We start from the raw sequence: 26,229 nt of genomic DNA on the forward strand, positions 1-26,229 counted from the left end.
AAACAAACAAATAAAAACCAAAACCAAGTCTTGGAGTTGATATCCTAATAGTTCTGACTTAAGAATGCCAGGTTTTTAGAAAAGATGATAGATCAGAACAACTGACTTCCAAGATAAGACTGAAGCAATAGTGCCTACCATGCCCAATGTCTTCTCAATTCTATTTTAGATTTTAAGTATTTCTGAGGAAATGCACGACACAGGCAACAGGGTACTCACTCTTGAGAAGTTCAGATCTTTGAGTCAAAAAAACTTACGGTGCAATGCACACTACACATCTGAATGGTAAAAGGCTATTTATTTGTGTTAAGTGGCCCCAAGTGGACTAGTTCCTTGAATTTACTTGCAAATCTTTTATTTTCCACAGAACTTTCCATTGTAGCATAGCTATGACAAAAGTACCATACATTTTCAAATCTGCACATGTAATCTCCCCACAGTCTCCTGTGCACGTGCCTTAGAAGTTCATGCACAATCTCAGAGCAGTGAGATGGGCCTCTCTGTTCTTGAGGAAGACAAATAATTTTGAGAAGAGTACAGCAATGCTTGACAAATCTCAGGCCATTCTAGTACTATCCTATAAATGTAGTAAAACTGAAGGCTGTCTTGTCCTAAAAGGTATCTTTAAAATAGTTTTAGACTTATTTTATGTGTTTTGCTCATAGATATGAACTGAAGTTATGCATGGTTGTATGCTGCCATCTGGGTGCTGGTAATCGAATCTGTGTCTTTTGCAAGAACAGGAAGTGCTCTTAACTGCTGAGCCATCTTTCTAGCACCCAAAAGATTCTTTTAAAAGGAGAGGTGTTTCAACTATCTCCCGCTCAGTATTTGATGCAGCCTATGCATCTGTTCATTTGTTCATTGTTCACTGCATCCATGGGTAGGTGAGCAAAACCCAACAGTTGTAAATGGAAGCCTCCATATAATACCTTTCTTACAATAAAATCAAATACTAGTTTCTAGATTCTGGTCCTACTCCAAGTTCCTGACTTCCAGGCTAATTTTCCTGGAAGTCAGCAATGCTAGCTCACGGAAAGTAAAAACCAGACTGCATTAAGATCATAGTGTCTATCAAATAGAGGAAAGTCCAGGAGGCTAACCTCAGGCAGTTCTAGCAAAGCCAAGCACGGTAGGTGGGCACTGCCTGCCAGAGGCCTGTGGGGGCAGAGTGTAGGGCTATACCAGGTCCTCCAGCACAACCAACCACCTAGAAGCAACCTGTTCCATTGGTCTGTGAATGATCAGAAGCCTGAGCTTGTAGCTCTGAATTCACCAGTTATTTTGGCTCTGTTTCCTACATTCTCATCTGTAAATGGAGATAATACCTGGCCCTCAGCAATGTTTCAAGACATCTGTGGTAAATACTGGATCTACATTCATACAGAGCCTAATCCATAGCATGGGCTTTGTGTTGGCCCAGAACCAAAATGTTCCAAAGACATGTGTGACCAGTAAACAAAGTGATTTTCACAAACAAAGTCCACCATCGTCAGTGGACTGACAAAAGTCAAGTCTACTTTCTGCTCCCCTTTAGGAGAGCATTAATGGAAATCCTATTCGTTTTTAACAGCAGGAAATGTGCTAAGCCAAGAAAAAGGGAGTATGAAGCATCAGAATCATGCTTCATCTTTGACTCTCAAATTAAGTGGGCAGGTTTGTCAAGCTTGTCATGTGGATTCTGCCTATGGGATAGAGACGGGGGCAGGTCTCTAGCTGAAGGCTCTTAAGTATTTGACGGAAACACAGACCACATCACAGAGAACCAGAGGCAGACCTTTAGTGAGCACACTTCACTCTGGAACAAAGCTACTGGGCTTCTCTTCTGGTGAGTCATTTGCTTTCTTTTGCTGCATCTCTCATTCCTGTCTGCAGCAGGACCTGTGTATACGGTGCGAGCTACTGAATTCAGCTAGCCATGGCTCCCATCCCTCACTGCCATGGTTGCTGCAAGGGTTGGAGAAATGTGAGAACTGCTTCATTGGTTCTGGAATATAGCAAGTGGTTATAAAAGGATGGGAAAGGTAGTAACGGTATAATCAGACCCACCTAGGAATCCAGAGCAGTCTAGTCACTGGTCTTCTATTTTTAATCAATCTTTTTCTATTTTGTATCTTAAAAAAGTTCTTTTGTATCTTAAAAAACAAGCTATAATCCACAATAACTATCTACTTTTTTCAATATAAATCAACACACAACTGTAGACATTATAGACTACAAATAAGTAAATAAACAAAACAGATGAAATAAGTAATTTATAATTTTGCCAAAGGCCAATGCTGACAGAATTTGGTCCTTTAAGACTAGAGTAAAAAAAAAATTACAAATGTTATTAAAGGGTCTTTAAACAAGAGCCTATAGAATATGTGGTTCATGAAGCCTTAGAATTATAGCTGTATGGACTTTATTTCTCAGAGAAGGTCTACAGCTTCAATGAGATTCTCAAAGAGGTTTGTGACCACAAAAGGTTAAGTGTCAGGTGTGGCAGCAATCCCAGACCTTTGGAGGTGGAAGCAGGAAGATCAGAAGTATCATCTATTTGTTATAACAGTAATAGCCCATGGTGGGTTTGTGTGTGTGTGTGTGTTTCTCATATTTTTTTCTGTTTTCAGCAATTTAAATATACTGAAACTTCCAAAATAATTAGAAGTACTTCTTAAATATTTGGGTTACATTTTATGCTTTACATACAATTATAATTTGCTATTGGGCTTTTTAAAAAAAACATATCAAAAGTTTCATTACTGTTTCATTTTCCTTAATCAATATTTCAATTATAAAGAAATGTTAACTTTTTTTTATAAGAGACAGTGATTTTGTGTGCTTATGGTTGTAAAGCAAGCATTCTACTGACAGTCATCTCCCCAATCTAGTGAATTTCAATATTCTATTTGTATAGTCTAGTCCCTATCTACTAACATAACAGTGAATACGGATTTGTACATTTTCTGAAGAGCCATGCTAAGGTTGGATTCAGAAAAGAATAGGACAACAAAAAAGCAAATACAAGTGAGGTAACAACAGAGAACTGGAGGTAACTCTTGGGAAAGCAAAGGTGTTTCATATTTTAAAGGGTGAAAAAGAAATCATCCCCATGTGAGTCAATATGATACACACAAATACCTGACACTCCTTTAGCACCTCAGAAGGCTATGGGGCCGGATGCCTACCATCAGCTTATCAAGACCAGAGATCTATCCCGAGGTCTGGGTGTGGGGACTAGTTACTGAGTAGCCTAGTTTTAAAGGCAAGGTCCTTCCTTGATGGTGAGAAAAGGCATTATGGCTCTAGGGAAGGTATAAGTTCCAGAAGTGTTAGGGTGGACACTATTTCCGCTTAGGACTCAATTTTAGAGCAAGAAATGACCACATGGATTAAAAGGAAAGGATGTCTTCAACTTTTACATATCCTCATCTGACCAGGTAATATTTTGTCTTGGTAAATCTTACAGAAGTTCTGCCCAAACACTTCTTAAGGCATCTTTTAGAACCTTCACTGGCAGGATATGGATCTAGGACACTGGCAAGGTTGGCCTGGCACTCTCGGGCCAAACGCTGTGATAGTTGCCCATACAATCAGGCCACAGGTTATATTACCCCATGTCCTGCTTGTGGTCCTTGGTAGTCACAGGGCAAAGCAGGGTCAGAAACATAACAACCATGGAGGATCAAGTCCTGGGCAAGAAAGGCAGGCATGTGGCCTCTGCTGCAAACCTATTCAGCAGCCACTCCACCTCATGTGCCATTCTAACTGGCCTTCCATTGTGAGACCTTTAGGTCCTGAATGGCTAAAGGAAGTTAAAGCCATGCCTCCTTATGGGGGCATAAACCTTCCTAGAGATTCCCCAAAATACAGGGATGTCCAGAATCTGAGGTTCCAACATAGATGCCGGGAACTGTTAGAGGTGAAAAATGGAAAAGTTTAGTTTGGGGAGTCAGGGCAGTACCTTAATTTCCTGTCAACGTTCTGGGCACACGGTTTTCCACGAGACAATTGCTCTCTTTACACTGTCCAGCTGAGGAGAAGCGTAAACAGGAAGTACTCCCCAGTCACATGCAGTCCTTATCATCCTCCAAGCCCCTGAGGATAGCAGTAAGGACGTTTTCTAGAAGAGGCACTTGATTTGGCTCTTATGACTTTTTAACAATGAATGGGGCTATCTTAGTTAGGGTTTCTAATGTGATAAAATACCAGACCAAAAGCAACTTGGGGACGAAAGGGCTTATTTTATCCCATGAGTCCTGATCACAGTTCATTAAGGGAAGGAGCTGAGGAGAAGGAACTGAGCAGAGACCATGGAGGAGTGCTGCTTATTTGGCTTGTTCTTTCTAACATGAGTATTCTGTTTTGTTTTGTGTTTTTTAATAGCCCAGAGGTGTCCCCACCCAAAATGAGCTGGGCCATTGAAATTACCCATTACTCAATTACTCATTAAAAAAACACACTACAGACCTGCCTATAGGCCAATCATATGGAGACAGTTTGTCAAGTGAGAGTCCTTCTTAAATAACTATAGCTTATGCCATGTTGACATAAAACTGAGCAGCATAGGGCAGAGAGTGGTAGGCACGGCTATGATTCCCCAAGTAGATAGGGACAGACCTTCCTTATAGATAGCAGTCCTGTGTTTCCAAACAGTTTTTGTGGACCTGGAGAGAGCTCAGCAGTTAAGAGGTCTAGACAGTCTCCAGAGAATCTGGGCTTGATTTCCAGCATTGCACAGTAGCTCACAACCATATGTAACTCCAGCCCCAGGCAGTCGAATGCCCTTTTCTGGCCTTGGTGAGCATTGTTCGCACACAATTCAGACATACATCCATACACAGGCAAAATATCCATATACATAAAATACATAAAAACGTAAAATACAAAACAAAAATGAAACAAACAAACCAAAAATGAAGGGCTATGGTGTCCACATGACTGCATGTTACTTTTTTTTTTTTTTAAACAATTGAGCATTTTATGGGATGACACAGGAGGAACCTGAGATTTTTAGGGTTATTGAAGAATTCCTCACTCTGGCTGGGCGGGTTTCCCCTGGGATAGGGCCATCTTCAGCATACTGCTATGACTAAGCATGATACTGAATGGGGTTAGAGATAATTTGCTTTCTATGTGGAGTTAATAAAGACAGTGGGAAGAAAGAATGTCACTCAGACATACCCAAATATAACTTTTAGGTTCTGACTCACAGATGTTTGCCCCAACAGATGCCATGGATGATGGGCATCAAGAGTCAGCTCTGTACGATGGGCACTACGAGGGAGATTTCTGGCTCTTCAACAATTCCAGTGATAACAGCCAGGAGAACAAACGCTTCCTAAAGTTCAAGGAGGTCTTTTTGCCCTGTGTGTACCTGGTAGTGTTTGTCTTTGGACTGCTAGGAAACTCCCTGGTTCTGATTATATACATTTTCTACCAGAAGCTGAGGACTCTGACAGATGTGTTTCTGCTGAACTTGCCCCTGGCTGACCTGGTGTTTGTCTGTACTCTGCCCTTTTGGGCCTATGCAGGCACCTATGAGTGGGTCTTTGGCACAGTCATGTGCAAAACTCTTCGAGGCATGTATACAATGAACTTCTACGTGTCCATGCTCACTCTCACCTGCATCACAGTGGATCGTTTCATTGTAGTGGTCCAGGCTACCAAGGCCTTCAACCGGCAGGCTAAGTGGAAGATCTGGGGCCAAGTCATTTGCTTGCTCATTTGGGTGGTCTCCCTGTTGGTTTCTTTGCCACAGATCATCTATGGCCATGTTCAAGATATTGACAAGCTTATCTGTCAGTACCACAGTGAGGAGATATCCACTATGGTTCTTGTTATACAGATGACTCTGGGGTTCTTCCTGCCATTGCTCACTATGATTCTGTGCTACTCAGGCATTATCAAGACCTTGCTTCATGCTCGAAACTTCCAGAAGCACAAATCTCTAAAGATCATCTTCCTTGTAGTGGCTGTGTTCCTGCTGACCCAGACACCCTTCAACCTTGCCATGTTAATCCAAAGTACAAGCTGGGAGTACTATACCATAACCAGCTTTAAGTATGCCATCGTAGTGACAGAGGCTATAGCATACTTTCGGGCTTGCCTTAACCCTGTACTTTATGCCTTTGTTGGCTTAAAGTTCCGGAAGAACGTCTGGAAACTTATGAAGGATATCGGCTGCCTCTCTCACCTGGGAGTCTCAAGTCAATGGAAGTCTTCTGAGGACAGTTCCAAGACTTGTTCTGCCTCCCACAATGTAGAGACCACCAGTATGTTCCAATTGTAGTAGGCCTTGCCACACTTAGAGAAGTTAATAACAGAATTCTAGGAGCATGGCTGTATCATTTGGATGCAACAAGAAAAGCTTTGCTTATAGCATGTGGAGTATCATGGAGAAGTCACTGAACACCATGGCTGGTACACAAAACTTCTCAGATATAAATATACCCTATTCTTAATATCTAAGCCTAATGCTCAAAGGAGAATGAGTATCTTGAGATTTTGAAGCACTTTCTCTCTTTCATCCTCAAGAATGCTGAAATCAAGGTCATGACGGTTAACTCTAGAGATCTCAAGTTCTCTTTTTACCAAGTTTGGGCCTAAAAGTTGAAGAGCTGCATCAACAAAGATGTTGCTGGCAGATAATGTTCAGGGCTCTTGAGTTCAGAAGATTCTTCAGTGGGCAAGCAGTTGAGAATTGAAAAGGCTCCATACAAATGCTGCTTGAATGAGACCAGGTTCTGACTCATCCAGGGGTCTGTCTGACTTTTGTATGGGTGGATGCTTATGTTTTACTGGAATTGTCTTGTAAAGTGCAGCAATATGGGACTGAAAACAGGCCAGAATAAATAAGCTGAATTTCAGTGGTCCATGTAATGCTAGAAAAATGTATAAAACAGAGCTTAAGACTTTAACAAATACAAGAGGACTCTGGTGGCTTTGCTCATCTAAAAAAAAAAAATGAAAGAAATTGTGACACATACTATGTACACACAAATATATCAAGCATTTTGAGTTTCATGGCTAAGAAATAAAACCTTTTAAATGTTTTCAAACTGCTTTCATCTTTAGGTACGTTCTACTTAAATTTGGTATGCTTGAGACACAAAACAAAATAAGCCTTCACAAACTGCACAAAAACAACCCAGTTAACTTCTAGGCCTAGAATAAAGGAAATAATTTAAAATGAAACTTTGGGGGCAGTGGTCTATGAAGGAAATAGATTACACCAATGGTAACAATCCTGCTTTCATGGTGGTTTCCTGCTCCTGCCCAAGATGTGAGAGAGGTGCATTTGTTCAACTCTGTAATACTGCTCCAGGACGAGGTGACTTTACGTGCCAGACTAGACTGATGCTGACTAGATCCTGGCAACCACGTGACCAGGATTACAGGTGCTTGTTGGGTATTTGTACCACCAAATCATTTACCTAAATAAGAACATCTACCCAAAAAGGCTGAGAGGATGCTCAGGAGACTAGGTAAGCCTGGGCTCAGGGCCTGGAGAGAGCAGGCTAGGGCTGCCCCACTGCTATTCACTAGGTATGACCTCAATGAAACAAATACATCTCAACCTCTCAACATGCTTGCACCCATGGTTCTAAGTCCTTCCCTTTCTCTCTCCTTCCTTCCTTACTATACAGTCATGGCCAGTCTGGAACTTGCTATACAGACCAGCCTGGTCTTGAACTCTGATCCACTGCCTCTGACTCAAGTGTGGGGTTGAAGACATATGCTAGGATACTTGACCTGAACAAATCTCTTAGCCTTCAGCCATTTCTTTTTAGTGAGAAAGCACAAGTCTCTCAGTTCATTTGAGGAGGACTTGAGATAATATATATCAAACACAGCACTGGCTGAGGTGGTTGCTCAGTTGGTAGACACTTGCCAAGCAGCATGGAGTTCTGGGTTTGAACCCCAGTACTAGGTGTAATACACCTACTATCTCAGTATTTGGGCGGTGAAGGAAGGAGGATCAAAAGTTTAAGATTATTTTCAGCTAGAGAAAGTTTGCGACCAACTTAGGCTACACAAGACCCTGTCTCAAAACAAACCAAATAAAGAACAACATAATCACTTTTGTGGGTGAAAGATCTTCAAACTGGCAGAAATTGTTTCTTGGAAGATATAGTAGAGGTTCCTTATGCTATCTTTAAGGGCGGGTGCAGTCATACAGGCTGTTGTGTGTTTTTTTTTCTTCCTGGACATGTAGGGCATGCCATATGGATTCTGGCTCAAAAAATTTGAGCATGCCTTGGAGTACAGTCATCGCCCATGATCCCATGCACCATTTTATCAAACACAAAATCAAGAGCTGTAGTACTCTTCCTTGCTATGTGCAAGTGACACACAACACCAAGTGCTTACTCAAAACAACTAGGCTGCTTTATGCAGGGTGATAAGGTTAACCTTCAGTGCATTCATCTTTATTTGCAACATTGCTGATGGAGAAGGGCTGAGTCCTTCTTTCATATTTGACTTCCCTAACATCCCAGCTTAGGAAATGTAGGCTCTCAATGAGAAGAAAGATAAGTCAGGTGATAGGGCCCTGTAACTATCTACAGAGGTATTCTAGAGGTATGGCTGGACACTCAGCACTTAGAGATAGTGCCACCCTAGGTCAATCCAAGAAAGCCTTTTCCAAGGCCTGGCTCATCAATTCACACTGCTAGGTGACAATGCTCTCTGGGTTATTTCTAACTAGCTGTCTATCCAATGAAGAAATCAGATGAGATGGGAGAACCTTTGGATCATGCTCTCTTTCAGGCTCCCCACAGAAATGTTTATGCTGGCCTTTATGCAATTTAGAGAAGCTTGTTTGTCTGTTGCCGAGAAAATACAGCAATAGAACCTTCCTTCTCTCTGCCTCCTCAGCCACTATTCACCCCATTCTCTGGGTATCTTACTATACCTAGGGCAGATTACTATCTCCTCCTATACCTATACCATCATTAGTAATAAATACACATGCATACCAAACCAAACCAAACCAAACCAAACCAAACCAAACCAAACCTGCAAAACCCAGCATGTTAGTTAGAGGGCTTGTGTCTGGCCTGCAGGCTACCTGTGCAAAGGCTGTTGCTGCAGGCTACATTCCTTCAGAGGTATTAGAGGTCTCAAGCACTTGCCATCTCTTTCTCCCACCTTTGGCTCTCCTTGCTCATAGGAGATTATATCAAAGGACAGGCTGCTACGTGGAGTGCAGGTTGGAGCCAGATAAACATGGACCCTGCTTGAATCCAGACTGTTCTAGATGTGTTTCAGAGCCTGAGAACAAAGACTGTGTGTTCCCCTCTCACTGGGCTCCTCATTTCTGAGGATAGTGGAAGTGCTTATGGGTTCTGGTTCCAGTTAAGACATATGAAGGCCAGACAATAGCTATATTTTCAGAGAGGTGAATGCATGGTGACTCCCTTCTGGGGACCATCTGATTACCCAGGAATTCTTGGTAACTGGGATGAGGAGATAGTGCGACAACACAGAAAAGGGAGCACAGAATACAGAAGCTGTAAGTCACCCTACCTCCCACAGGGCTTACAAAGTGGCAACTTGGACAGGTGCCCAGTTCTTCCGGTCCATAGTCACTAGTGCTGTTTTATAGGCAGCTTGGTACTATTATTTCCACTTTCTGAGGAGAATCGAGTGAGGGGTGGACCTTGTTAGCAGCCTCTCTGCTGCTAAACACTAGCCACAGAGCTTTCAGGTAGGTGTTATACCACACAAAGGGTCTGGCAACTCTGTACTCCTCTATAGTTACAGGTTTTAGGTTAATACAGGCATAAGGTGGCTTTTGAACTTTAACCAAGATTACCATATCCTGTCCTTGTTTTGTTTCTAAGATAGCAGGCATCAAATCTCTCGGCTGCTGACCACAGTTTTCCTGTTAAGCATTCTGGCCACAAAGCCCTGGTTTTGAAGTGATTGGCAAGCAGGCTCTGAGGGAAGGTTTTAGATCATTTAGTGTAATCTGGGTACCTGAGGAGGAAGGCTTTTTTTTTTTTTGATGATAAGGCTACAAGTTGAAGATGCTAAGGAGCATGTGTACATAGTAGACATCCACAGCACAGGCTGACATCAAAATTTAGCATCAACATCATAGAAAATCACATCTCTCCAGAGGAGCTTTCTGGCTCAGGCACTGTCTCTGTCTTAAGGAAGGGTAACCCTCCCCTGCACAACGTAAAGGCCCTGCATTGAGAGGCTGTATTTGCCACGGCCATGGGGCCTGAATGCTTATTTGGGTCTGCAGTTTATGCTCTTCACCCTGAATGGCCTATGTGTCTGGCACCTTGAGAGCAGGCCAGGTGTGGGAGGCTCTGGCTGTGTGTGAGCTGGGCAGAGGCCAAGGGAGCCAACCATCTATTACCTCAGTTCTGAGAACTGGAAATCTGGGTAGTGCTATCTAGGACACTGAAGGAGAGGGTACAGGCATGACTGAAAGGTGCTACAGGCGAGGGCTGTGCTCCTTCGAAGTGTCACCATTCAAGATAAGCCAGAATGGGGAAAGGTTAGCTGTCAATAGGAGATCCTGTAAGGCTTCTCTGGGAGGCTGAAGCTGGACTTGGAGACTTTTTCTTGTTCCATCATTTCCAGGAAGAGTCCAAGCTTAATTCCTCTAGCATCACTTTGTTCCTCAGATTGTTGACCTTCCCCTCTAAGTTTCCTGCAAGGGATGGTGGTGCAAGTCTAGGGCTCTCCTTCCCATACTTTGCCAGACTCTTGATGTCTTTGACTGAGTTTTAGACATGGGAGGGAAGGAAGGCAAGGAAAAGCTCCCATACATGCCAAGACACAGTCGAGAGTGTAGAAAGGTGGCTCTTCAATCAGTCAGTCCCAGAGGATCTGTACTGGCCAGGCCAGAGTGAAGGCAGTTTCCTTTCTCTGGAATAGTTCCTGATTTCCCAAGACCAAAAACTATACATACTGGTCAGCAGTCTGGCAGCTTTCTGTTTCTGTTCCTACTAGGAAAGAGGAAGGTGAAAGATGGGGGAGGAAGCTAGAGAACAGTCACCTCATACAGTTACAGGTGTCTGTGAGAAGACACTTTAAAATCGATGGCATCCTCTTGGGACACCTGGCACTTGGTCTATGCACACAGCTATCCATGCATCTTGCTAAGCACCAACGGCAGAATGTAGTTGACTGCTAAAAGGAAGAGAAAAAAATCCTGGAGACCTCTGAGTCATGGGGGTCAGAGTGAATACTGATGACTACTGACCAAGTATGTGTCAAAGAAGTGTTTCAGAAAGGAGAGAATTGGTCCAAAGTCACAGAAGTAACAGTCAACTGGAGCTATCTTATGTTTGGTAATGAAAAGCTTTGTCCATGAGTGAATTCAGTGTTGTTATCAGAAAACAAGCAAGTGTGGTGATGTATTTAAGCCTAAAATCTAGGCTAGCACCCTCATGAAGATTAAGTACAGCCCCTCCCATATGGCAAAAATTGGCATGATAAAGGTGACAGGTGACTCCTGGTCCTATTTTGGATTCTGGGCTGGTCAGAGATCTCACTGTGAGTCATCATGAGCTCAAAGAAGTCTTTTACCACAAGAAGAGTTGGGCTTTGACACAGTATTTGCAAGGAAGGATTTATTTTATCAGTCCCTCATAGCAGGGAAGGCATGGCAGTGCAGTCATCTAGACTTATTTACACAGCATTGGACTTGGAAGCAGAGAACTCACGCTGGAATCAGAAGTAGGTAAAATTTTTTCTGGTTTCTACTTCTGTCAGTCAGGCCACACCTTCTAAATGATCCACAGCCTTCAAAATAGTGCCATAAGCCTTGGACTAAGCATTTAAAACAAACTTGTCAGGGGCATTTTAGATTCAAAATATAACATTTAGCCCTTGACCTGAAGGCTCATTACCATCTCACAATACAAAATGCATTTAGTTCAGGTTCAAAGAAAGCCCTGTAGTCTTAACAGTGTCTGAAAGTTCAGTCTCTTTTGAGACGTAAGACTTGCTCAGTTGTGAGATCTTGTAAAATAAAAACTTAAATTATATATTTCTAGTATATAAAATCATTCCCATTCTAAAAGGGAGTAATGAGGGTAGAGCAAAGAAAGGCATGGCATCTTAACAGTGAAAACATTAAATCCTAGCTTCATGTCTGGCATGTAGGACACATTTGGTATTAGCTCTACCCTTAATGGGCCTTCTTGCTTATCACATGTACAGGCTCTCTACTGGATTGGTTCTACTAGGTGCCTAAATTCTCATGCATAGTCCACTCATGCACTACCAGAGAATCAAACCCTATTATATACCACCTGGCTGCCCACAGGTTTCTCTAGAACTTTAGTGCAAACCTCCATGCCCTGCAACTCTTGCATTCTACAAAGCTCACAAAGCCAGCACCGTGTGGATAATGTCAAGTTCTGCTGCCAGCTTGGTAGGTGGCTGAGTCTCCTTGGACCACAGATAAAGTAGCAGAGTGTCTGTGTAGCTACACCTGGAAAAACACTTCCTAGTTGATCATTTTTAGAGAAGATGACTCTTGAATCTCTTCATTCTCCTTTAAAAGAATAGTCAAATGCATTTCTATCTTTATACTCTGAAGCCTTCAATGAGGGGGTTCTTGCCCTTAAGTCCCTTTCTTTCCTACTGTCCCAGTGCAAAGCAGCTGTTTCCTTTTAATGGCATTAATCTCTAACAGTTTCAGTTACTTCACATTTTCTTTGTTAACAATTTTAAATATAATTGCATTTATTTCCTTGCCAACCTAAATACTTTTATGTCTTGCTGATCTGCTCCCCCCCCCCCCGCAATGCTTATAAACTGGGTTAAAATTAGAGAGTAGTAATTATGCTACACATCTATGTTATGCTGACAGGAGTATGAAGTGAGAGGTTGATGCTTGTTCATATGGCATGGATCAGGAAGCAAAGAGCACAGGCCAGAATATAAGTAAAACTAATTTGTTTTCTTAATGTATATGTGTGTATACTGCATGAGGTTATATGTATCATGTGTGTGCAGGTGCCCATAGTAGCCAGAGGGTATCTTATACCCTGGAACTAGAGTTACAGATGGTTATCTGGTGTCTGATGGGAGTGCTGGGAACCCGGGTCCTTTACAAGAGCAGTCAGTCCTCTAAACTGCTCAGCCACCTCTCCAGTCCCTAACCTATTATTTTTAAGTTCAGCATCACTCAAAGTTTCAGGACACAAGTAACACATAGCTAATTTTTTAGCCAGAATGTAACATAAATGACCTCTATTCTAATTCCTGATAGAGTCCTTGTTCCCAACTAAAACTTTACGGCACAGTCTATACTGTGCACATTTCTAGTGGCATTCTGGTCTTGAGAATAACCACCAAAACAGCTCATTAAGCTCTGCTTACCACTGGGGCTTTGCTGACTGGCATCTCAAAACCTTTCCACATCCTTTCTCAAAGGCCTTAAACCACAGTCAGATTTAGTCACAATGACCCTGATTTTCCATGATAGCTACTGTTTTTATTGCAAAATAATTGGAAGGAGTAATTTAAGTGAGGAAGGGTTTATTTTGGCTCATAGATTCACGGGTATCAGTATATCATAGTGTACTGCTCAAGGAAGAGAAGATATCCTGGGTTACGGGGGTCAGCATGAACACTGAAGATTACTGACCAGGATGTTGTCAGAGAAGTGTTTCAGAAAGGAGAGAATTGGTCCAAAATCATAGAAGCAACAGTGAATAGGAGCTATCTTAGGTTTGGCAATGTGAAACTTTGATTTTAAGTTATTTAAATTAAATTTATTAGATTTATTTATATAAAATCATACCTATGATTTTAATTACTATAGGGATGATGTTAATTACAAAGGGCTTTAAGGAGATAGTTAAATTAAAAAAAGGACCAGTGCCCTGGAATGAAATGGAGATTAAGGGACACAGAAGTATACACACAGGATGACCACATAAAGATGCTGCAAGAAGGTAGCCATCTGCAAACCCAGGGAGAAGAAACAGTCTCTGCCTGTATTTTGATCTTTGATATCCAGCCTCCTGAATGGTATTAAGTTACATGTCCATAGTTTAATTAATTCAACCTGTGGTCTCTTGCTGTGTAGCCTGCGCTGACTAATACAATTGCCCTAGCCAAAGTCTGGCCTAAGTTAAGATGTTGAGTCAGGGCACCACAGACACTTCCTCAGCACCTCCCTGACTGTTTCCCGAGCACTGCAACTTTTCAAGAGCCATTCTACTATGAACACTGTTCTGAGGCATCTTCCCTCAGCAGAGACAGCCACTCTTGGTTCTGGTATTTCATTTTCCTGGCCCTTTGACAAGACAGCAAAAGGGATAGGCACTTACTGAGTACTTCAGAAATGGAAGCGACATCTACTCACTGTTCAGCCGTATTCGGGTCCATTGAATCAGTTTCAGTGGGTGTTTCAGGCAAGGAGGAGCCAGATTCTTGGATCTGGCACAGTTCTTCATCAGTGATGATGTCAAACACAGCATCGTCTGGTGGTCTGCAGACTGAGTTTATCCCTGCAGGGTAGAGGCAAAGCAGGAGAGAAAAAGATATATGTACCCAGTATGCATAGAACCAGGGATAATATAGGAAATGAAGGGTGCTGCTATGGAGAACAAGCTGATAGAATACATTGTAATTGGTCTCTTAACTAACTGCTATTCTATGTAGGTATGAGAGGAAGCCTACTGGGATATCCCTGGAAAACAGGGAATACAGAAGATTTTGAATGTATAGCCTCAAGACCTCTCTTAAATGCCGGGTATTAGTTTCAACTACTTCTACACCCTCTAGGACCCTATTTAGAAGGGAAAACAATTTATCAAAACTATATCAGGAAAGAAACAAATAAAGAAAATACATTAATCCAACAAGACCTTGCTCTATAAGACACAGGCAGAAATAATTTGAAGCAGATACCTGACATCCATCCCCTCCCCCTTCCAGTCCACTGTTGAGTAGAACAGAACCTCTCTCTATCCAAGGAACTGCAGGAGGCACTGGGTCTTGTGTTTGACCCTGACCTGTCAATTGGCAGGACACCATGCCAGTCACCTACCCATAACCATGTATCATGGAAATGTAGCTGAGGTAGCAGCAGTGGAGGAGGAGGAAGAGGCAGAGGAGGAAGAGGAGGAGGAAGAAGAAAGGAGGAGGAGGAGAAGTAGGAGGAAGAAGAGGATGATGATGATGATGAGGAGGAGAAGAAAAAAGAGCAGACAAGCAATGATAGAAATCAAAAGAAGCAAGTTCAGCACTCTACCACAGCGTCACTTTGTCATTGCTGAACTCCTGCTAGTGAGATAGGGCAAGGGGTTTTAGGCTACTTAGCAAGAGCAGTTTAGCTGTCTTTTGCTTTACAGGTAGTATTTCCCTCCCAAGTTTCTGTAATAGAACTAGAAGGACAACCTGATAGGGACTCGGCTGTGCTTCTGAATCTGCCCTCTGAGGCTGACAAAGCAATGGGAGGGCAAGAGAGAGAGAGAGAGAGAGAGAGAGAGAAAAGAGAATTCTCATCAAGAGAATAAAAAGGACCTAGGGAAATGGAAGCTATACCAAGTTCATGGATTGAAATGGTCAATACCTTAAGGTACCAAATCTCTCCAAACTGATCTCCATATCCAATCCAATGAAATCCCAATGAAAACCTTATCATGATTTAGTTTTAGAAACTAAGGAACTCATTCTAAAATTTCTTTGTTTAATAAAGAACAAAATTGGAGGGCTTCTTCTTCTTCTTTTTTTTTTTTTTTTTTTTGGTATGCTATACTAAGATTCTATAGTAACCAGCTGGATACATGTCTTTAATACCATTAGGAGGCAGAAGTACGTGGATCTCTGTCAGTTTGAGGCTAGCTGGTCTATACAGTGAGTTCCAGAATAACCAAGGATACATAAAGAAATCAATGCTATCTCAAGCAAGCAAAAATACCAAAAACCAACCAACCAACCACCACCACAAACAATAATAGCCAATCTATGGTAACAACAACATCCAATCTACGGTAACCACAATCACAACGGCAGCAACAACAACAACATCCAATCTATGGTAATCATACAGGAAGGAATTGACACAGATGAAGGGAATGGAACAAGTCTAGATACAGATCTAAATACATGAGGCCAGGTTTCTTGTTGTTGCTGTTTTTCATTTTTGTTTTCAATTGGCTTTTGACAAATATACAAAACTCTGTGTGCCTGTGTGTGTAGCGGTGGTGGTGGGGGGCACTGGAGAGTCAATCTAGTGCTTTGTGCATGCTAAGAAATTGTTCTACCTTTGAGCCACACCTCCAGCTCCAATAGAAAGGCAATTCTGAGGGGGAAAAATAAAGTTTAAGTAATAGTATTGGAATCTTTGGCCAAAAATGCAAGAAAATCCAAAACTACCCAACACTCAATGTATATATTATCACCATTCCTCAAATGAACTCAACACACACACACACACACACACACTAGTAAACACTAGAAGAATCCAGGTGTGGTGGCACACACCTTTAATCTTAACAATCAGGGAGCAGAGGCAGACAGATTTCTGATTGTGAGTTTAGCCCAGTCTACACAAAATTTCAGGACAGCTTGGCTACAAAGTGAGCCCCTATCACAAACAAACTACCTACCCAATCACCCAACCAACCCCAAAACCCTAAACCCAAAATTTTTAGAAGAAAAAAGAAGTTCTGAATACAGGGTTAAGCAAAGTTGGATACATGTAAAAAACAAAACCCTGATACATAAAACATGATACATTTTGCTTTATCAAAACTACAACTTCTCTTAAAAAGGAAAATTAAAAGACAAGCTGTAAATTGGGAAAAAACATTTATAAAACATATCTGATAAAGAACTCATATTTAGACTATGAAGAGAACTTGCAAGCTTCAGTTTTTAAAAGACTAAGAAAAGATTTGAAGCCATCCCGGAGTGTCAAAGCCTGCTGATTCACTTAAACAAGAGAGGAACAGGATTCCGAAGGCTTCTTAGCTTGCATCCAGGCTATCAAAGGAGAGGTCACAAGGACTATCTGCAGCCAGCAGTGATGCCTGGACAGAGAAAAGCCCCATCTCTGCTCTGCCTCCTTAAGGTCCAGTGTCCAGTAGGCAGCCTGGGTCACCTTTTGAGGTGATTTGAATTCAGGAGTAGCAGGACTCAAACCCTGAGTCTGTTTCTTGGCTGAGTTGGAGGACACAAACAATATATTTTTCTTGGTCATTAAGAGAAAGGGAAAAAGATATTGACTACTAAATGTATAATTGAGGGTCTTAGGTCACCACAGGACAGATAATGAATATTATGAAAGAGTCCCTGGAGGACAGACTCCTCAATGTATAGGCTATATTCCACTGGTAATATATGTGTGTGTATGTGTGCGCACACACACACATATACATATTTATGTGTACACACACACACACACACACACACACACACACACACACTTCATACTAAATCACACTTAATCATGTCAGGAAAAAGTTACTTCCTTATCAACCCCAGTAATCTAATAAGGTTTTAGGTTGGTGGTAGTATATATTTAGCATCTCTTGGACACCTAAGTTTGGGAAACACCGAATAAAGCTTGCTCAAGCTAATTGGCCATAGTAAGTGACATCTATGAAATCCGGAGGCAGGGGCCTGACCTTGGCTTCCTATGGACTGGGGACTTGCTTCAGCTGGTGACACCATGGGGCTGGGCTCTCCCTGGCTAGTGCCTGAACCACTGCTATCATTGGATCCAGAGCCTTCGCCGAACTTCTGGAAGCAGGCTCGGCAGCAGCGTTCCTTCTTGCCACTGGGCTTAGTCACAACATAGTTATTACAGCAGTAGTAACAGAAGATACGGCCACATATCCTGGGAATGAAACAAACACAGGCTGTGAGAATGATGCGTATTAGATTGCTTGAGATCTGCTAAGCACCAGAACAGGTCTCGGTGTTGTGATCCTGTCAGCCCACAACTCTTCAAACCGAGCTTGCCTCCAATGTCAAGTGTGCTGTAAGCTGTTTTACAAGATTCCAACAAAACTATCATGGTAAGCATAGTCGAGACTAGTTTACTTCCTCAGGTCCTGAAGGCAGGGAGAAAAGGTATGACTGACATCAGGCTACAGGTGTGTATTCCACTTATTATGGGGAGGGCTAAGTCTCTAAAAGCATATCCAACTCCCAATCTGCCTTTTCTCTTTATCTATCCTTCCTAGACCCTGAAGGATCTGTGCTCTCTGTCACCATCGGTATTGGCTCAAGGACAGCTAAAGAGTTGCTGGTCTCCAAATATATCACATACCTGTGAGTCCCCTTAACTCCACTCACATTTCCTTTCAGGGGGCTTGAGCATCCTACTAGGATCCCAACTAATACATACTCTTCTTCTGCTTCTCTTGGTAAAGAAGCAAAGTGCTTTTCCTAGATAGATAGTTATGGTACCCACACTTATCTCAGATCCCTCACGCAGAGCCATCTGTCCTGATTCCCGTCTGGTGAGTTGCTTGCTGCTAACCTGCAGTGGTGCCGTCGCACTATCCAGCTGAACTCCCGCTTGCAGTCATGGCAGTGGTTGACTTCCATGTCCCCAAGACATTTCTCTTCAGCACTGAGCTTCTGCTGGAATTCCAGTGCATCGGATTTTTGCCAGAGAGCATCTTTGTCCCTGCAATAATCTCGTATTTTAAGAATCCACAAGAAACAGAGAATAACCCCTGCTTCATTTCAGAAAGGTGATATCAAATGTTCCAAGCCATGAAAGCTAAATCACTTTCCTTGTAAATGCCCTCTTCCCAACTTGAGGCTTCCAAAACATAGGCTCTCTGATGTGGCCTCTAAAGGCACCCCAACACATTGATTCTTTGACCCCATTGTAGGTGAGAGCACGTAAGAGACACATGATATATACAGAAAGCTGGGTCACCTGCAATGGACTATTAGCACTGATACATCACTTGGGTATCTAGGGTATCTAATGCTAAAGCAAGCCCTTAAGTTGATAATAGGCTATGAGGGTGCAGGCAATACACAACATGCCTGCACATATGTCTGTGTACCATGCAATAAGCAATTTGCCTGAATATATGTCTGTGTATTATGCGTGTTTAGTTCCTGTGAAGTGTGAGGAGGGCATCAGATCCCCTATGATTATAGTTTAAAAATAGTTGTGAGCTGCCTTGTGGGTGCTGAAATTGAATCCAGGTCCTCTAGAAGTGGTTAGGGGTAAGGGCTAGGAACACAGAGATAGCTGGCTTTTTACCAAGGATATGTAAATTGTTAGAAGACAGGCAGACTCGTCCTCTGGGCCAGCTTGCTCTTCCAGCTGGTCCATAGCATCTGACCTCTGAGTTTCTGGAAGCCAGATTACTTGTATCCTGGAATGTGAGAAGCTATTTGGTTTCTCTAGCACATTCCTCAAGAAGATACCTGGAATTCTAATGAGTGAGTACATCTAGGCACAGCACATTCACGACTGCTCCACCACAAATGAAAGTGAGTCAGATCTTTTCTGCCTCAGGTTTTATCAAGTTTTCATTTTTCATTTAGTTTTCAAGGTGTAGTTGTGTAAGAGCGATTGTCTTGAAAGCTGGGTGTGGCAGCATGTTTAATCTCGGCACTTGGAAGGCACAGGCAGGTAGAGTTCTGTGAGTTTGAAGCCAGCCTCATCTACATAGCAAGTCTCAGGTCAGTCACGGCTATATAGTAAGACCTGTCTCAAAATATAACACAGTAAAACAAAGCAAAAAGTTTTTTGGCTTGGAAGGTTTGCTATGGAGTGTTCATATGTGAAACTTTGAGTTTGAAATAACTCAAGTGTTGGATCTCTTGGCCCTCCAAAACTAGTGGTGCTATTTGAGGAGGCTATGGAACTTCTGGGATGGAAGGCATGGCTGGTGAAGGTGGATCACTGAGAGTCTCTGCTTCTTCATCTGCTAAGACATGCAGTATTACGACCACTTAAGTTTCTACTGCCATGAACTGAACTAATCCCATTGTCAAACTGAACTAATCCCATTGTCATGTCTTACCTGTCAGGACTGCCTGAAACTATCTGAACACTGAGCCAAAACATGCCATGTATTTGCCACAGAAAGAGAGAGAGAAAGAAAGAAAGAAAGAAAGAAAGAAAGAAAGAAAGAAAGAAAGAAAGAAAGAAAGGAAGGAAAGAAGAAAGGAGGGAGGGCGGGTCAGTGGGAGGGACAGACAGAGAGAGGGAGAGAGGAAGGAAGGGATAGAGGGAAGGAAGAGTAGCTATAGTATTTTATCTTGCAGATTTGATTCCTTTAAGAAAAAGTTGAAAGTTGTGAATGACTTGCAACCATTTAACAATCAGAATATGTCATATAAATTATAGCTTCCCAATCTCTCTTGGCAAGTAAGGCACCATACAGTGGCTACTCTTGAGTGGCAAGAGTGGAACATGCTGGGTCCCTCAGAACCCCTTCTAGTTCGGTTCCCACATGGACACTGCTACTGGGTCCCTCTAGGTAGCCCTAACCAAAGGAAAATGAGACAACAAAAGAGAAGAAGGCTCACTGGAAACAGGCAAGAGATAAGGAAATGGCCAGTTACTAAATGCCATTTTATTATCATTTTTAGCCAGGCACCCAGAGTTTGAACATAATCCTGCATCCAAACAAAAACCCAAACCCAAATGAACACTGGTGTGACCAGCCTTCAAGACTGCCAAAGTCTGTAGGATCCTGCAGACCTATGGCTTTTTGATAGCCCACCATTGGGCAGAACTTGAGGAGAAGGGCCCATTTCCACTGAACTGTCATTCCCATAAATTTTAAAAAAGAAAAGCCAATCCTGGACAGGGTCCCCAACTGACCCCACTCACCTGAGCAGCTCTATCAGCCGCTCCTCAAGGTATTTCTTGGTTCTGTTCAGGTCATCGAGGTCTGCAAGCATCTTCTGGTCATTCCTTTCCCTGTTTGTCACCTCTTGGCAGAGTTTGTTGTAATATTCTTGAATTTTTGATGTAGCCTTTTCAAGTTCCTTCTGTGTTCTGGGAGGAGAGAAATAATTTTCCCTGGTTACCTCTGATATTCAGCTTCCTAGAATTTCTGGGCTCTCTTGGCCTTCAATGAAAGGTCCTGCTGCCTTCTTGGATTTTCCCTCTCTTGGTGAGGCACGATCTGCTTACCGTGAGTTATGCATTATCCCAAATCTGAGACTCTCTCTACCTCCACTTCTAACATGAAGGGGTAATTCAGGGATGGCAGAGATACTCCAGGATGCTAACATACTCAAAGAGAGTAGGACATAGCACTTTTGTAAGGATTCCTGGACAGGACCTTTGGGATATTGGGAAGAGCCAGATGGAAAAGAGACTTATCGAGCAGTGAATGGAGGACAAGCAGGAGAGAAGAGTCAGGACATAAAAGAGAGGTGTGGTCTCTCAGAGGTGGTTACAAAAAAGGACCATGTTCTCTGCTGTTTTGGGGACTTTCTGCCTTGGGGAGGGTGCTGGGGCACTTAGTAGGCCTTAGTAAGTCTTCCAATCTCCTGAACCAGGCAGGAAGGCCTGGTGGAACTAGATGAGTAGCTGAGGGACTGCCTCAGAAACAGGGTAGCAGCCTTATATGATACAGAAGTCTCCATGTCTTTATTATTGAACCCCAAGCTAGACTCCCCAAAAGCTCCTGCAAAATGTGTGCCTTGCTGCAGGTAAAAAGCTGACCCAGATGAAAAGCACCCTGCCTCCTATTGCAGAAGATGGCCAACTTTTCCGTGGCAAGCTTCTGGCTCCTGTGTTTTCTGGTGGCATGACTTTTGCAGGACTTCCTCATCTAGTACAAGTGGCTGATTTTCTAAAATGAATAAACCTACCCACTCCCTGAAACTACCAGCAGCTGTGTGGGTGTCCCAGTAACTGACCTTTCTAGACTGGTTTGAAGCATAGTGCTTTCTTCATCTTTGCGCAGTAAAGTGGCCTGGCACTCTGCAAGGTGGCTACTGGTGCAATTCAGCTTCTCCTCCATGGCCGCCTTGGTGATCTAGAATAGGACATCAGGGGAAAACACAAAGCTTAAAGCTTTACCCTCCATGGAGGAAGAGATTGGTGTGCTATTCACAGTGCCTGGCAAGCTCACGAGGCCAGAAACCTTTGTTATATATTGTGAGGCATGACCTCCTCTATAGTGGGGTGCTGGAGTGCAGGTGGCACGGAATGTGGTTACTGGTGGGACAAGTGCCACTTATTTACACAAGAGAATGTCAACAGAGGTGACTAAGAACAATTTCCTTTTAGCCAAAAGTCCAGGGAATGGAAGGGCATTATGGCATAGACTTGTGATATTGTCTGAATCAATGATTCTCTTAGTTTGACAACTGGCAGCATTGTGAGAAATATCTTTCAACAATCCAGTGAAAGCAGACCAGATCCCCTTTCCTTGAAGCACACCTGCCAGGCTCACCTCCAGTTCCTGCACAGCCTCCTTAGTCATTTGCAGCTGCTGGCCTTGTTCTTCTAGCTGGGCCCTGAGGTGCCCACACTCTTCATTGGCTGTCTGGAAAGGATAAGGAAGGCGTCATGAGAGAGAGGTTCTTGCTCTGAGTCTCCTTCACTTTTATCACCCAAATGGTTTCTAAAAATAAGACTGCCTTGTTTCTTAAAGTGTCCCAACAAGTTTCTTCTCTACTGGTAACAAAATAATTGCAAGTTTACTAGGAAAAGAGGCTCAGCTTGTTCCTCAAACAATTTCTGCAAGTGGAATAGTGGCCCATGAGCCTCATGGGGTCAGGAGGGCACATTTAGGAAAGGGTAGGAGAGCGTGTAGAAGGCTGAGAGCAGAGGCCTGACCCACTATTGATACACATTAGAAATCAAAGTAGTGTGGCTGTTTATATTCTCATTTATCATTCTTTAGTCTCTTTTCTTCATGAAGTATTCAAGGCTCATGGTCTACTGGGGCTTCACAGATCTGTCTGCTTTAAGGGTCTTGCTTTTCTAAACTGAGCCAGTTCCCTACACCCTGTCAGCCATCAGGATCATACCCAGAGAAGCTGATTATTACAGTAAGGACCAGAGCCAGGACTCAAGAGCTGTCACACACTGGTGACCCTATGGAGGATGGGGCTCCAAAGGAGAAGGCTGAGCTAAAGGCTGAAACTTATGTGTGGAACGGGCACACAACAGGGGAAGCAGCAGACTATGTGTACTTTTCGAGCACTATTGCCTTGTAGGGATTTGCAAATGGGCTATTAGATCCGCTGAGAATTCAAAAGAAACCACAAAACTGATTTTGAGTATATCCTGCTCTGTCAATATTGACTTCTAATTTTAAAAAAGTTCTGTGTGGGCCAACATATGCCACAGCCTAAGTGGAGGTTCCATGAGAAGGTGCTGCTGCCCATGCTCCGCCTCATGTATTTGTGTAAAGAGGTGTGAGCTACTACAATTGAATGGAACTAGGGTACTCTTTGGTTTTCGCCTTTTCTTGCTGTAGGGCCATCTAATTATGTCGCCTCAAGGAATACCTTGAGAGATGGCTAAAGCTGAACTTACCTTTAATCGGTTCTGGTGGTCCATAATCTCAGCACTTAGTTGGAACTTGAGGGCATCTTGTTCCTGGTGTGCAGTCTCTTGGAGGCTCTGGGCTAGCTGCTCAGCCTGGGCCAGCTGTGCCTGCAGACCAGAGAATGAACTGGCTGCCTCCTCAGCTGCCTTCACCTTTTCCTGCAACTTCTCCTTCTCTTGCTGAAGTTGCATCACTTGGAGCTCCAAGCCCTTTCGTTCCTGTAGTGCTGCCTCTTTGGAGTCCTGGAGCTCCTGGGCTAGGCTGGCCAGGGCCTCCTCCATTCGATCCTTCTCAGCTGTCAGTGCACAGACCTGTATACCAAGCTCAGCTGTGTCTGTGTTGGCTCGGTGCAGCTGGTCTTGCAGCTCTGCATGTTCCAGGTGGGCTCCCTCAGAGCTGCACCTCACCTGTGACAGCTCTGCCTGCAGGGCTCGTAGCTCTTGTTCCTGCTTCTGGGCCTTGTAGATGCTCTCCTCCTGTAGTATCCCCTCTCTCTCTGAGCACTGAAGCAGCTCCTGAACATGGGCCCTGTTGAGGGCTTCATTCTGCTCTTTCAGTTGTTGCACCAGGGTCTTGTGCTCCCTTAGAACTGTCTCAGCCACACCCAGCTGGCTCTGTAACTTGTCTCGATCACCTAGGGCCACCTGGAGCTTGGCCTGGAGGTCCACCACCTCATTCTGTAACCGCTGGGCTTCCCCCTGGTGGATTTCCAGCTGTGCTTGAGACAGGGCCAGTTGGTCTGTGTTGACTTGGGGCAGGCTGAGTCCCTGTTGGCCTTTCTCTGCAGAGAGGACCTCAATCAGCTGAATCTGCTGCTGGCACTGGTTCTCAAGAGCTCTGAGCTCCTGGGCCTGGGCCTCTGCCTGAAGCCGGCACTGATCTGCCTCTTCCTGCAGCCTCTGGCACTCACTCTCCTTACTCTGCAGGGCAGCCTCCTTCTCTGCCACCTGGGCTTTCATAGTCTCTTTGGCTTTCTTCACAGCCAGGAGGCTTGCTTCCATCTGGTTTCCCAGGTGCCGGATGCTAGCCTGTTCAGCTTCCAGGGAGGCTAAAGAGCCCTGGATTGCTGCCTCTCGCTGCTGCAGTGCCTTATAGTCAGTTTGCAAGGCCTGCAGTTTGCCTTCGAGGAGCTGGTTGCGGTCAACCATGTTCTGCAGCTCCTTCTGCAACTCCTCCTGCTCTGCCTCTGACACTGTGCTATTGTTTACCTGTTCTTCCCGGAGGCACTGCTGCCTCTTTTCCGGCATCTCCGCAGACTGTGGCGGGCCATGCACCTCGGCTAGCTGCTCCAGTGTGCCCACTCTCTGGCTGAGATGGTCTCTCTCCTGCATGAGTTGCTTCTTCTGCTCCTCCAGGTCACTTACAAGCTGACTCACCTGTCCTAGCTGGGTCTCTAGGAGCTGCAGCTGCCATGTAAGAGACGTGGCTTCCTGCTCCAGTAGCTGCTTTTCTTCTCGATGCTGCTTTTCCTGCTGCCTGGCTTCAGCCAGCTCCTCCTCCACAGAGCTCAAGTGGGCCAGGGATTCCTGAAGCTGTCGTCGGAGCTGAGCTGACTCTTGCTTCTTTCCAGACAGCTCTTCCTGAAGTGGGACCACATCCTTCACTAAGTGTGCTAGGCTAGCCCGGGCCTCCTCCTTCAGCTGTAGTTCCTTGGCCAGTTGCTCTAGCTTGATACTCTGCTGCCTGTTGAGCTCCTGGGCCTCGGTGTTCTCTCCTTCTAGGGCTTGAAGTTTTCCCTTCAGCTCCTGGAACTTGAGCACCAGATCCGCAGGAACTGGCTCCTGATGAAGCTCTGTGTCTGGAGGTGTCTTTTCCCCTTTCTCTGCCCTAGCAAGGCGCTCTGAAAGGCTGGCCAGGAGCTGGTTCTCCCTACCCAAGGAGCCTCTCACAGTGTCAAGCTCCTTCGCCATGTTCTCAAGCTGCAAGGCTGAGGGACTGTACTCTTTCTTGTCTACATTTAGCTCCAAGGCCTGCAGACATGACTGTAGCTTCTTCACTGTGGCCTGGCTGACGTCCCCCTGCTTCTGGAGTTCTGCTACCAGGCTCACAAGGCCAATGCTGTCCTCGACTGCAAGGTACCCCATCTCCTTCTCTACCTGAAGCTGCCCCCCTTGTCTGCTGACCAACATTCGCAGTGCTTGGTTCTCCCTGTCTAGCTGCTGTACACGTTCTTGTAGCTGTTTCTCCCGAACCTCCAACTGGTCCAGCTCCAGCCGCATCTCGTCGAAGCTTTCTAGTGCTTCATTGTTTAGAGAACAATTCAGGTCAAGACTGGAGGCCATCTCCTGAGTCTAAAAGAAAGTAAAAGACAGGAGTTTTGGAATGATACTGTCCAGCTATTTGGATAAGTCTTTGTATTCAATGAAAGTAGAATAAAAACAAAGGAATTACCTAACCTAAGGTAAATTTTTAGAGCTAGTCCAAGGACCAGAACACCTATGTTCAAAGCACCTGTCAAAAGGTCAGAGCACCTTCAAGGTCCCACAAACCCCACTGATAAGCAGGCTCACATCTCTATCTAGCCTCCATCAGCTTTATGAGTTTAAAGGATATTGGCTCTTACAGAATCTAAACTCAGTTACACTAAAATTTTGGTTAACCCACTGAATTATACTCACATCACCACGGCATGATAAAAATCACAAAATGAGGCCAAAGTATTTTTGTACTGCAAATAAATTGCTATTATGTAGTTATAATAGGTTCACATTTCTGAAAAAGTTAGGATTTCCTGATCCATTGTTCTTAAGTACTCTTT

The 26,229-nt window shown here is 43.8% G+C and overlaps 2 protein-coding genes across 6 annotated transcripts in view; one reads left to right on the plus strand and one right to left on the minus strand.

The window, feature by feature from the left end:
- The window catches only part of Fyco1 (FYVE and coiled-coil domain containing 1), a 62,400-nt gene that overhangs the window by 15,218 nt on the left and 20,953 nt on the right, over positions 1 to 26,229 (minus strand). For all 5 annotated transcript variants that reach the window (NM_001110253.2, NM_148925.3, XM_030244078.1 and 2 more), the window contains 7 exons: positions 23,459 to 25,762; positions 22,368 to 22,460; positions 21,829 to 21,947; positions 20,789 to 20,956; positions 18,461 to 18,610; positions 17,601 to 17,812; positions 14,330 to 14,474 (listed from right to left, as the gene is read on the minus strand). In NM_001110253.2, the coding sequence (NP_001103723.2) occupies positions 14,330 to 14,474; positions 17,601 to 17,812; positions 18,461 to 18,610; positions 20,789 to 20,956; positions 21,829 to 21,947; positions 22,368 to 22,460; positions 23,459 to 25,762 (3,191 nt within the window). The remainder of the gene's footprint in view (positions 1 to 14,329; positions 14,475 to 17,600; positions 17,813 to 18,460; positions 18,611 to 20,788; positions 20,957 to 21,828; positions 21,948 to 22,367; positions 22,461 to 23,458; positions 25,763 to 26,229) is intronic.
- Positions 1,760 to 7,037, plus strand: Cxcr6 (chemokine (C-X-C motif) receptor 6). The gene is made up of 2 exons (NM_030712.4): positions 1,760 to 1,828; positions 5,214 to 7,037. Exon 2 carries the CDS (start codon positions 5,219 to 5,221, stop codon positions 6,272 to 6,274), a length of 1,056 nt encoding a protein of 351 aa, NP_109637.3. The 5' UTR covers positions 1,760 to 1,828; positions 5,214 to 5,218; the 3' UTR covers positions 6,275 to 7,037.

The sequence above is a fragment of the Mus musculus genome, chromosome 9 (assembly GCF_000001635.26).
Source record: "Mus musculus strain C57BL/6J chromosome 9, GRCm38.p6 C57BL/6J".
Taxonomy (NCBI): Eukaryota; Metazoa; Chordata; class Mammalia; order Rodentia; family Muridae; genus Mus; species Mus musculus.